A 13,748-nucleotide genomic window follows, 5' to 3' on the forward strand; every position below is an offset into this window, starting at 1 on the left:
ACACTATTTCCCTAATGTTTAACTTTATAATAAAACTTGCTGTGTGCAAAAATCTGCACTTCTTTTGAAAATTGAAATAAGGTGGAATGACTTGACATACCAACTGTTGTTCGTGTAATTGTAATATAAGGCAAATGCCTAATGTGGGTATGACAATATTTTCTTTTCTTGGCCTTGTTGACAGCCCTGCTGGAAAAAGAGAACACTATATCTTAAGTAAACTAAACTGTGCTATACAATAGGTCATTCCTTAACATAGACCTTGTGTAGTGTAACATTAAGTAAAAAACATGTCCATGTGTTGGGTGCTTGTCATAAATAATTGTATGGGGAATATCAAACTAAAGTCTTGCCCTTCTTAGTTTCAGTAGTGGCTTGATACTGATCAAACCATTAAGCCCAGGGGGTCTCCCAGCATCTAACTTTAATTGCCAGAGGAGTTCTCGGTATTCTAATGTTGATTCCCAGTCACCCCCCCCCCCCCAGCATCAGGCTCAACTTGTTCCAGTACCATGAATTTCAGTTTTATGTTTGGACAGGTCAGGGAGTGTTTATAAAAAGCGTTGGTTTCCTTCTTTTTTTCTATATCGTAAAAATGCTCATATATACGCTTGCGGAATTCCCTTTCCGTTTTTCCTACATAGAAACTGTTGCATGTGGTGCAGAAGCCCAGATAAACCACTCCCTTGCTACCACATGTAAAATGGCCTGCTGGGTAGATTTTAAACCTTCTGGATGGAATGGTGATACTTTTTTCTTCCAAGATGGCATGGCATTGGGTACATGCCCCACATTTAAACGTACCCTTTCTTGCTGGGTTGATTTTCCTTGCAATGTTCTGCTTTTTTTCGAACATTTCCTTAAGATTGGTACCCCTTCTCCTTACAAATGAAGGTTGGTCAGGCAATAGCCCCCTGAACTCTTCAAAGAGGGCAAGTACAGGCCAATATTTTCTTATAGATTCCTCCATTTCCCTTGAATGCAAGGAATAGGTGTAGATAAAACTGTTCTTAAATTCATTGGTGATAACGGGAACGGAACTAGCTGGTGTGCCCGTTCCCTTACCCAGAAGGGGTGGGTAGACAGTTCCTCTTTTAGAGTTTACCTCCTCGACCAGGCTTTCAAAGAGGTCCAAAGGATAGCCCCTTTCTAGGAACAGGCCTTCCAAAAACTTGACTTCTGCCATGTAGTCATCATGTCCACTGCAAATCCTACTTGCCCTGATGAGTTGTCCTTTGACAATGCCTTTTTTCTGGAAAAAAGGATGTGCACTCTCAAAGTGCAGGACAGAGTTGGAAAAAGTGGGTTTTCGATACAGCTTAGATTGAAAACTGTTCTCCAAGTAATTTTTGTATATGGTGACGTCCAAATAATGCAATTGGTCTGGATCGATAGAATGGGTGAACTGCAAAAAATTGGTACTTGCATTGATGTGAACAAAAAAACTCAGAAGCTCATCCTCAGACCCTTGCCACAACATGCAGGTATCGTCAAGGTAACGTCTGTAGAGGAGCAGATGTTGTTCCCAAGGGGGGACCAGTACAAAGTTGTGCTCCCATACGTGAAGCACCACGTTGGCGTAAAAGGTAGCACAAGATGCCCCCATTGCTACTCCTTTACTTTGCTTGAAGAGTTCCCCATTAAAAAAGATGAAATTGTTACGTAGTACGATTTCCATGAATTCAGTGACCAAGTTACTTAGTCTGTTGTTCATATTGGTTTCATTGGTGAGAAACTCGCCAAACCAGTCCAGACCCTCATCATGTGGAATACTGAAAAAGAGATCCTTGATGTCAATAGTCACCAGCAATAGGTCAGGAGAAAACTTGGTAGTAGGAAAATCACACAGAAAATGCCAGGAGTCCTTGCATACATGCGTGACCAGGGGGGTGAATCTCTTGGTCAAACAATCAATAAATTTACCGATGGGTTCTGTGATTCCTCCTGCCCCTGCCACTATTGGCCTAAATGCTGGCGGGTTGGTTCCCTTGTGGATTTTAGGGATGCCAAACAAAACCGGTATCCTTGGTTTTTCTACATGTAAATAATTGTAGAGCTTTTCATTGATGGAATTTTGCAGCAATAAATCGTACAAATGGTAGTTGATCTGTGCTAGAGCAATATTGACTTCATTTTGTGAGACTGTTGAATATTGCCCATCATTTTGAAGCATATTATGAATGTGAGCCTTGTAATCAGCAGCAAACATCAGCATTACCCCTCCGCCTTTGTCCGGCTTCATTATCCTCACATTTTCGTCCTTTAACTGTTTAATAAAGTTGAACCCTTCATTAGAGAAGTTGCCAGCTAGTGAAGTCTTTCTGTCCATAGATATTTTCCTAAAATCCTTTTCCACCAAATTCTCAAAAAAAGATATGAGTGGGTGTAGTGGGGGTTGAATACACTCCTGCGGCAAAGTTATCTTTTCTTAAAATAGTACACATGTCATTAAGGCCCCCTATACCATTGCCTTTAATGCTGTTAAGGTGGTCCACAGCAAATTCTGTGTTTGAAGTGTTTAGTATTGCTTCAAAAAAACTTTCCTCATTCACTGCCTGCGGGTCCATGCCCTGGGTGCCTGTTTGTGTCCCCAAACCCCGGGCCTCCCGGGGTTCTGCTGAAAATCCTGGTTACCACCCTTCCTACCCTTTTCAGCTAGCCTTTCACTTCTTCGAGGTGGCTCTTCCACCTCTTCATGAACATTTTCCTCTTGGGCATGTACTACAGAAGGTACCCTATTAGACACTCCTTTGTGTACTATTTTAAGAAAAGATAACTTTGCCATTTATAATTACACGGATTTAGAATTGGATGACTGGGTGTTTGATGTGTTCACTCGTGGCTTGCAATTTGTGCCTTCTAGACCTATGAATCTTTCACAGTCCCTGGTTGAGTTAAAACTCTTTACCAGGGGTTTGAATTTAACACACTATTTTAAGGGGCAGCAATTTATGGAGACAGGTCCAAGCCGCAGGAGTGTATTCAACCCCCCACTACACCCACTCATATCTTTTTTTGAGAATTTGGTGGAAAAGGATTTTAGGAAAATATCTATGGACAGAAAGACTTCACTAGGTGGCAACTTCTCTAATGTAGGGTTCAACTTTATTAAACAGTTAAAGGATGAAAATGTGAGGATAATGAAGCCGGACAAAGGCGGAGGGGTAGTGCTGATGTTTGCTGCTGATTATGAGGCTCACATTCATAATATGCTTCAAAATGATGGGCAATATTCAACAGTCTCACGAAATGAAGTCAATTTTGCTCTAGTGCAGATCAACTACCATTTGTACGATTTATTGCTGCAAAATTCCATCAATGAAAAGCTCTACAATTATTTACATGTAGAAAAACCAAGGATACCGGTTTTGTTTGGCATCCCTAAAATCTACAAGGGAACCAACCCGCCAGCATTTAGGCCAATAGTGGCAGGGGCAGGAGGAATCACAGAACCCATCGGTAAATTTATTGATTGTTTGACCAAGAGATTCACCCCCCTGCTCACGCATGTATGCAAGGACTCCTGGCATTTTCTGTGTGAATTTCCTACTACCAAGTTTTCTCCTGACCTATTGCTGGTGACTATTGACAGCAAGGATCTCTTTTCCAGTATTCCACATGATGAGGGTCTGGACTGGTTTGGCGAGTTTCTCACCAATGAAACCGATATGAACAACAGACTAAGTAACTTGGTCACTGAATTCATGGAAATCGTACTACGTAACAATTTCATCTTTTTTAATGGGGAACTCTTCAAGCAAAGTAAAGGAGTAGCAATGGGGGCATCTTGTGCTACCTTTTACGCCAACGTGGTGCTTCACGTATGGGAGCACAAGTTTGTACTGGTCCCCCCTTGGGAACAACATCTGCTCCTCTACAGACGTTACCTTGACGATACCTGCATGTTGTGGCAAGGGTCTGAGGATGAGCTTCTGAGTTTTTTTGTTCACATCAATGCAAGTACCAATTTTTTGCAGTTCACCCATTCTATCGATCCAGACCAATTGCATTATTTGGACGTCACCATATACAAAAATTACTTGGAGAACAGTTTTCAATCTAAGCTGTATCGAAAACCCACTTTTTCCAACTCTGTCCTGCACTTTGAGAGTGCACATCCTTTTTTCCAGAAAAAAGGCATTGTCAAAGGACAACTCATCAGGGCAAGTAGGATTTGCAGTGGACATGATGACTACATGGCAGAAGTCAAGTTTTTGGAAGGCCTGTTCCTAGAAAGGGGCTATCCTTTGGACCTCTTTGAAAGCCTGGTCGAGGAGGTAAACTCTAAAAGAGGAACTGTCTACCCACCCCTTCTGAGTAAGGGAACGGGCACACCAGCTAGTTCCGTTCCCGTTATCACCAATGAATTTAAGAACAGTTTTATCTACACCTATTCCTTGCATTCAAGGGAAATGGAGGAATCTGTAAGAAAATATTGGCCTGTACTTGCCCTCTTTGAAGAGTTCAGGGGGCTATTGCCTGACCAACCTTCATTTGTAAGGAGAAGGTACCAATCTTAAGGAAATGTTCGAAAAAAAGCAGAACATTGCAAGGAAAATCAACCCAGCAAGAAAGGGTACGTTTAAATGTGGGGCATGTACCCAATGCCATGCCATCTTGGAAGAAAAAAGTATCACCATTCCATCCAGAAGGTTTAAAATCTACCCAGCAGGCCATTTCACATGTGGTAGCAAGGGAGTGGTTTATCTGGGCTTCTGCACCACATGCAACAGTTTCTATGTAGGAAAAACGGAAAGGGAATTCCGCAAGCGGATATATGAGCATTTTTACGATATAAACAAAAAGAAGGAAACCAACGCTTTTTATAAACACTCCCTGACCTGTCCAAACATAAAACTGAAATTCATGGTACTGGAACAAGTTGAGCCTGATGCCAGGGGGGGGTGACTGGGAATCAACATTAGAATACCGAGAACTCCTCTGGCAATTAAAGTTAGATGCTGGGAGACCCCCTGGGCTTAATGGTTTGATCAGTATCAAGCCACTACTGAAACTAAGAAGGGCAAGACTTTAGTTTGATATTCCCCATACAATTATTTATGACAAGCACCCAACGCATGGACATGTTTTTTACTTAATGTTACACTAAACAAGGTCTATGTTAAGGAATGACCTATTGTATAGCACAGTTTAGTTTACTTAAGCTATAGTGTTCTCTTTTTCCAGCAGGGCTGTCAACAAGGCCAAGAAAAGAAAATATTGTCATACCCACATTAGGCATTTGCCTTATATTACAATTACACGAACAACAGTTGGTATGTCAAGTCATTCCACCTTATTTCAATTTTCAAAAGAAGTGCAGATTTTTGCACACAGCAAGTTTTATTATAAAGTTAAACATTAGGGAAATAGTGTATAATGTTTTGTTTATTTTTATGTTATCAACATTTTTAGTAGTAACAGATGCATTAATGCATTATTTTAAGCATACTCTATCACTACTTTTTTATACATTTTGTTTTAATGGAGTTTTTAAGCATGTGGAAAAGCGCATAGTCTCTTTAAATTGTTAATTGGCAGTGCTTTCTAATTAATCTAGGATTTTCAAGGTATATAAGACACCTGATTTAACAGCATGGTGTCACTTGATAAAGCTCAGAATTCCTCTGAGCGAAAGCGCTTGTGTGTTATCATTCTGTGGTTCTGAATAAAGGAATTATTTAAATTCATTTGGTGCCTACCTGGATTTACTGAATCTGCTTTGGTGAACTTACAAGGAGCTGTTCCATTTCCTGGCTGTGTGTGCACTTACTTCCTGGTTTGGTTCTTTGCTGTTTGTTTGACTACTTAGGTAACCACGCTTACAATCACAAATCTCTGTTTTGTGAACCCTGTGAAATGTGACCAATTCTGTGGCTCATATACCTTCAAATGCAGGGGAAAGAGTTCCTTCCAGGTAAAAACAGGTCACTGATTATCTGAGGGAAACGCATATGATTTTTGATGAATACATAGCCCACAGTATGTGAGAGCTGGGGTCAGCAGTCATTTATAAGGTATAAGGTTCCTTCCTGCCTTGAATGAGGAAACAGAAAAGCTCCATTTAGAGGGAAAATATTTAATTTTATATTGCCATTTAGACCCAGTCACTGAACCTCTTTCCCAGGAAAAATTTTAATAGAAGACAATGTGATCTAGTTTAACTATTTTCTCAGTCTTTGCTTTTCTTGAAGGTTCCTCAGTCCAGATATCATTTTGAGTCCTATTCCACTTTTGATGCTGAGAAGCACAGTGCTTCATCAAACTGGCAACATAAATGCTGTCCAGCTGTTTTATCACTGACATCAACTGATGCATCTCCAGCATAAAGCAGACTTAACTGTTATTCAGTGCTTGTGCGATGTGTTGTTGCTGCGAATGATTTTGCATTGCAAATCATGGAAGGGCTGAGGTTATACTACAATACAATTACTTATGGCACAAAACAATGCAGTTCAAGCTGTAATGGAAATATTGAATTATAATAGGGCCATTCCCCTATACAGAAGGATGAAGCCCTGAGTATATTTTATACAGTCCAGGTTTGATAGTGGTCCAGGTACTACAAGAGCTGACCAGAGAAGGGGGGACATGACTGGCCAATTCTTGTCTCCCATCCTGAGGGGAGAGATACAATCAGATAAGCCACAACAATGAAATGTGTAGGAAGGATGGCAAGAAACACCTGAGGGGGGTAAGCACAGCTCTACCATGCTATACCATGCAGCAACCTTCTGTCAAGTGCATGCAGGAGTGTGCAGGACACAGTTGAGAAAGGAGAGGGTAACAGACTGTCATACATGAGGGGTCATGCCCCAGCTGCCTCTGGATATGTGGAGGATAGTGCAGTATTCATTGTGCAACACTTAGAATAGCTTACTGTACAACATGCAGAACAGCAACCTGTAGGCAATATTGCTGTATATTGTTTCTCCTTAAACAGTGCAGACTGTTAGATTTAGTAAGGCATCCCATTAACTCAGGTAGGTATTTGAAGCTAAAAACAATTACAAATCCTTCTTTAGTTATGGTAAAAAAATAATAAATAACACGTGGCAAGCTACTGAACTCATAATAAACAACAATATTTACTCAGATATGGTGAACATTGCCAATATATTAGCAAAGAAGTTTAGTTGAAATTTAACTCCTGAGATGACTGCCCAGTGAATGTTGGCAATATACTAAAAGTTTATTCCGAAATTTACTCCTGAGATGAGTTTCAAAAACCCTATAATTCTTCTATCTCTCCAACCCCCCCCCCCCATACCATCACCAAAGAAGATGTACTGACAGTGCTGCCCAAGATGAGAAAAGTTCATCCAAGAGACCAGATAAACTATTGGGCTGTTTGATAAATAGTGCAAAATATGCCCTGGTAGCATGTTCCAAAGACATATGCAGTAGGTGAATTGGACAATCTAAATTGTCCATAGCTGTGAGCATGAGTGCATGTCTGTGATATGGAGAAAAACTATGGCAGTGTTGGCCACTGGGAGTGTAAACATTGGCTTTAGATAGTCACTGTTGATAAACCCCATGTGCAAAATTGGAAAAATGGAGATTGTAGATGGATGGGTGGATGCCCTGGTGAAACCTCACCATAAGTTATTTAACCTGAATCTGCTTACAGACTCAGACGCAGAGGTACATGCAGTACCAGTAATCCACTCCATAAAGATGTTAAAAAACACAGGGAACATGCAATAGAATAAACCAAAAATCAAAAGATTCCTGACCCGTGTTGAGGGACAGTGATAGGGCAGCATCACAATAGTATTAGGGAGTGTTTTTTTCATCTATTCCACCTGCACATGCTCAGTAGCACTCCCAGGTCATTGCTTGCAATTTGCAATAGCAGTAAACTGTACCTTAAATCTACAAGAAGCTGCTGTCAACAATACAAGCTGCCCACTCACAGGAAGCACCTCATGGTTATTTGACTGGTCTCCAATCAAACCCTGGTAGTGATCCCTGAGCATGTGTACTTCTCTTCACTGCCCCAGATGGGATCTTCTATCCCTCCTGCCTGGCCTGTCTCCCTTTTCTCTACTACACTACTACCTCAGAGTAGGAGATCATGGCATGAGGGCATTTATCTCTGAGGTTGGCCAAAAAGTATTTCAACATGATTTTTTGTGGGTGAGTTTACTTTCAGATGAGGTGCATTTGACTGATCAACATGATTCTAATCCATCACCAGCTGAATATCAGCTGCATGTTTGCACAGATGTAGGGTTTGTATAGTACAGCAGTCACCTCTCTGAGATTGTTTTATCCTCTGTTGTTCTGTACAGTACAGCAGTCACCTCTCTGAGATTGTTTTATCCTCTGTTGTTCTGTACAGTACAGCAGTCACCTCTCTGAGATTGTTTTATCCTCTGTTGTTCTGTACAGTACAGCAGTCACCTGTCTGAGATTGTTTTATCCTCTGTTGTTCTGTACAGTACAGCAGTCACCTGTCTGAGATTGTTTTATTCTCTGTTGTTCTGTACAGTACAGCAGTCACCTGTCTGAGATTGTTTTATCCTCTGTTGTTCTGTACAGTACAGCAGTCACCTGTCTGAGATTGTTTTATTCTCTGTTGTTCTGTACAGTACAGCAGTCACCTGTCTGAGATTGTTTTATCCTCTGTTGTTCTGTACAGTACAGCAGTCACCTGTCTGAGATTGTTTTATCCTCTGTTGTTCTGTACAGTACAGCAGTCACCTGTCTGAGATTGTTTTATTCTCTGTTGTTCAGTAAAGGTAATATCTCCTGAGTTCATTTAAACAGCTGCATCATTTGTTTAAAGTCAGGTAACTGCTCAGACATATAGAGCCTAATTTACTTGCATATTATGCTGTAAGTTGCCTTAGTAGTTTTTTTCATCAGGCTAAATTAACTTCCTTTTCTTATTATTTATGGGTTGAGTTGATTGCATCATATACCGCAACCATTTTGTTAGAAACACTGTTCTCACAATTCACCAAAAATACAATACAGCTTTGATGATAGTGCATAAGATTTCATCCTTGTATTCCTGTCAAGAACCCTTCTTGACCATCAACTTCTCACTCACCCCCCCCCCAAAAAAAAGAAAAATAAGTTGCATATGAGTAGGAACATCTTTTGTTTAACCATGCATCTGGATGCAGTGCTGCAAATTTTTTGAGGCCTTCAAAAGAATACTTGAGAGTTTTAGAAACTCTGAGTGAGTTTTCTAATGGTTCACTCTATAGATGAATTTTCACTTTATTACCTCTTAAAAATCAAACTGCAAATGTTTGCGTGGGAGTTTCTGTTTGTGACCCATGTGATAGTACATTTGGTCTGCACCACAGAGCAGCATGCTAGATCATTGATAGTGATAACAATGTGATTATATAACACTCTTTAACCCTCTTTTTCTGGGGTCTATGTTAGATCACCGAACACTTAAAAAAGCAAATGGTGATTAATTGACCCTATGTAAGTGAAAGCTTACAATGTCAAAGTGTCAGAACAGCGATTTTTTTTTCCAAGGGAAAAAAATCGCTGTTCCAACAAAATAAATAAATAAAAAACAGTTTCAAACATTACATTAAGTGGGGGGCTTTAACCCCCACACCCCCCCCTACTTAAATATACCAACTCCGAGACTGCACTACAGTGCCAAAAATGGCAAAGTACCGAAGCGGCCAAGCAAATTCTTTCCCAGGGAAAGAATTTGCTTAACAGCCACTTCGATATTTTGCATTTTCAGCCTTTTATGTTCGACCAAGATGCATTTGAAAGAATGCGTCTTCGGTCTTGTAATATAGACTCTTTTTTTCTGAGACCTGGAACTCGCTCCTTTACAGTCATCCTCCAACTAACTCAGTTCATGAGATCATTGAATAAAACCATGAAGATTTAAACAAAAAAGAACCAATGACAAGTCAACATCGATGTTTTGTTTAAATGTTCATGGATTTAATTAATGCATTATCTGATGAAGAAAATCTATCCTGAAAGCGCTTATCCATTGTTAATTTGTTTTTATCAGTTGTTTTTTTTTATTAAATTGTGCTTGCTTCTAGCTTGGTGGTTTGAATGTTTTCATTATTTTTACACTGAAAAAAAAGACCTAAATACCAGGAGAAGAGCAAATCTCGGACATCACTTTTTTCCTTTAAACTTATTTTTTTGCAAGGGGAAGCCAACTGCACCCTTGATGCAAGGGGGCATACCTTCCACACCCTCAGAACCTATACCACCAACTCCAAGATCACTATACCAACTTCAAAATCACTATACATCAGAGAAAAGAGAATATTCTTGGAAATGGCCATCTTGGACTTGATATATGTAAATCTGTTTTTTTCAGTCATTCAGGCTTCATGTTTGGAGACTTGTGGGTCATGGCATTTCAAATGGTTACCTGTAATTTCTATAAGCTAGTTGGAGCTTCTCAGTATGTCAAGCAGTTGTGATAGTGACTTTGTTTTGTTTCAATATCTCATTCACATTTGCTTGACCTAAGAATAGAACTATTTTTTAGATATGAATATATGACATAGACAGTCACTGATTAGCTTTGGAGTTTCAACTGCATTTTATTACCATTGCAAAATAATGATATTTTTCCCTCAGATAAATAAATAAATACAAGAAAACGCCTCCTGAGCTTTTATGTAATGTGGAAAACATTGCATGCCAAGCTTCTTTGTATATGTCTTTTTAAGCAACATCAATTATTGCTGGGTACAAATATTTTAAGAGCTGTGTACTAAATTTCAGCCTTGCTACATCACAAATACATTGTAGCTTTTATTTGATACATTCTGACAACCATGGTTTATTTTAAGGTACCCTGAAGAGTTTCAGTTTTTAACTTCTTTTGTCACTGCAGAGTAACATATTGCTGTCTTTGTGTATTATTTGTTGACAACAGTGATGTCACATGTTGTGGTACTTGCTTTCCCTTTTCTCTGAAACATCACCTGGAGTTTGCTGAATTAATTGAAAAAAGTATGATTTTGTATGTAAATCAGCATGTGAGATCTCCTGGTTTAATTCTAATGCTTGTTCATTATAGGTATTGTACTTCTTTTAAATAATTGTACTACTTATATGTTTGATTCCTCTTTGAATGTTATAACTATAACTCTATACTTGAATGATATGTTTAACTACCTCTTTATTTGTGGAGCTTTTCTCCCCGGGCCTCTACTGAAAATGGACATGTATCCAGCTAGACCAGCCCGGTCAACAAATGTAAAATAAAATAAAAATAAATAAATAATTGTGTTTGTGTTGTGTTTAGATACATAAATATACAACCACGACATGGTGCTGGAGAAACAGCCTTGCATTGCTATTTTAATTCAATGTCTGAAAACATACCAATATTGTAATCAGTAGTAATTCATCCTTTTGTGCAAAGGGAATAAAAGAATGCTGGAAACTATTTGTGGGCCATTGTGGTTTATACCACAGCTATTAAAGTTATGAGATCCGCATCCCAAAAATTGCAACTGTTCATTTGTAAATATCACAGCATTATAATAGCAGACATTCTGTTTAAAGCTAGGAAATGAATTGTCAGACAGCTACATATCAGAAATGAAACCCTATATTTTTGCATTTTTGTAAGATAGTAAGAGCAGGTATCTAACAGAGTGTCAAAAGTTCTAAAACAAACATATACAGGTGAAACAAAATATTCAGAATTTGCTAAGAGACTTTTGGAAATAAGTGAGTGTATTTGAAGTACCTGGGAATATTTAAGCATATTCATCAATACAAAAATAATATTCAATATTTTTTTTCCCTATCTGTGTAGGTGGAAGAAGTGAAAGAAGTGGTCAGGAATGAACTGAGTAAAAAATGTGGTAAGTAATTGAAATGAAACCCCATCTGTTGCTTGCCACATGCTTCCAGTATCTTCTGGCTTTACAGATTAAATCAATTTGGATTCCAGCACAGCTAGGGCCAGGCAGTATGTTGTATTTTGTAATAAAAATATCACTTAATAATATAATGATTAAGGAAAACAGAGGTGATGTTTTAAGTGGATGAAAGGCACAGACTTTTTTACATGCGCTATCAATGAAGATCTTAATGTTTTGTTTTTTGATAGTAGCTGACTTCACTTGTTAGGCTATTCATGTATTCTGCACACTTTCCCTTTTGTTTTATATGGTTTTTGAGGACTGTATCAGTCTTATCTGCTATAATATAACATTCTGATATTTATATAGTTTTGCTAATGCTCACACATTGTAAAAAATCTTAGAATGTTTATAATAAGCCTAGGGATTGCATATTATTTTATTTTCAAGGGAATGATATAAGCTTTTATCTTAAAGCAAATTATACTCATATACAAATTATAACTGACATGATTAACTATGACATTAAAAATCTCATCAGGCTAGACCCAGAGCAGTTTGGCTTTGTTAAGGGTAGATCCTGTCTAATGAATCTGGTTAACTTCTTTAAAAGAATAACACAAGCTGTTGACAGTTGTCATAATGTGATCACAACAAGCCTTGACCTGGCCAAGGGATTTGGCACTAAACCCCTTGCCAGCATAGTTAGTAAGTTCAATACATTACAAATAGGTCCCAATGTGGTAAGATGGATAGGAAATTGGATAAAGGACAGAATCCCTATGGTGTGGGTAGAAGGTGCCTCATCAATGAGTTTGGAAGCAACCAGTGGTGTCCACAGGGTCTATGTTTGAGCCTTTTGTTTACCATTTACTTTGCAACCGTCAGACTATAAACCAGGACATCTTGCTATCAATGTTTGTGGGAGACTGTAAACCACTCACACGAAAGCCTTGCAACAATAATTTACACTTGTAAATACCTGGTGTTCTAACAATGGGCTTAAATTAAATGCTAAAAAGTTTAATATTGTCACATTTGATAGACTATACCATCCACCAGCTTACAATACTGACAATATGGCTCTAAAATGAAAACGTTTTAAGAGACCTTGGTACTTAGATGTAATGTCCTCTCCTTTCATCAATATACAGTGACAGTCAGGAAGAACTTCTGCTTAGCACAGCTGATCACCATGGTTTTATCTTCAAGATCCAGAGTGGCCACTGACCCATTATATTCAGCACTGTAATTAAGCCAGTTATTAAATGCAATGCCCATTTTTGGAATGTAGCAACTAGAAAGGCCTCAGGTTTTCATAACTAAAAAGATCACCGACTTAAAAACTCTAAGCAATCAGAAAAGACTGAAAGTACTGTTTCTGTATTCAGTACCTCATGCACTGCTGAGAGGAGCTCACTAGCTTATCATTAGGGTCCCCATGGCCCTGAATATTATGTATCTCCATAAGTCAAATAGGTCTGTAAATACCAGAAGAAGAGACCTAAATCTTCACCAGTAGATAATAAAACAAGGTGGAGAGGTAGGTTCATTACACAGTACCTTCCCCACCTCTGGAAAACACTCCCACTGCAAATCACGCAGTACAATACAATATCTTCCTTCAAATGAGAATGGGATGATTGGATAGGTATTCACAAATTCACGGCTTAGTTTGATTGGCCCTCATAAGAGAAGGTTAAATATGAGGGTCAGTACTAGCAAGGCATAAATGGTCCTCGCTATCAACTGCCTTGTAATTCCCATAATTTATGTGAATCTTATCAGCAAATGATTTTGTCTGCACAATCAACAGTTCTCTCCAATGGCAACCATTAGTGGCTTTTTGCTTTACATCATCTCTTATCATGCTAACTGCTACAAAGCATATATTGGGTGTGGATCACTCTTTTA

At 38.8% G+C, this 13,748-nt stretch overlaps 1 protein-coding gene across 1 annotated transcript in view; it reads left to right on the top strand.

The window, feature by feature from the left end:
• LOC122815075 overlaps positions 1-13,748 on the top strand; it is a 3,014,144-nt gene that overhangs the window by 2,536,092 nt on the left and 464,304 nt on the right. Inside the window, exon 104 of the mRNA XM_044087319.1 lies at positions 11,786-11,834. Within this exon, the coding sequence (XP_043943254.1) occupies positions 11,786-11,834 (49 nt within the window). The remainder of the gene's footprint in view (positions 1-11,785; positions 11,835-13,748) is intronic.

This window comes from Protopterus annectens, chromosome 11.part0 (genome assembly GCF_019279795.1).
Source record: "Protopterus annectens isolate FY-2018-M chromosome 11.part0, PAN1.0, whole genome shotgun sequence".
Classification (NCBI taxonomy): Eukaryota; Metazoa; Chordata; order Ceratodontiformes; family Protopteridae; genus Protopterus; species Protopterus annectens.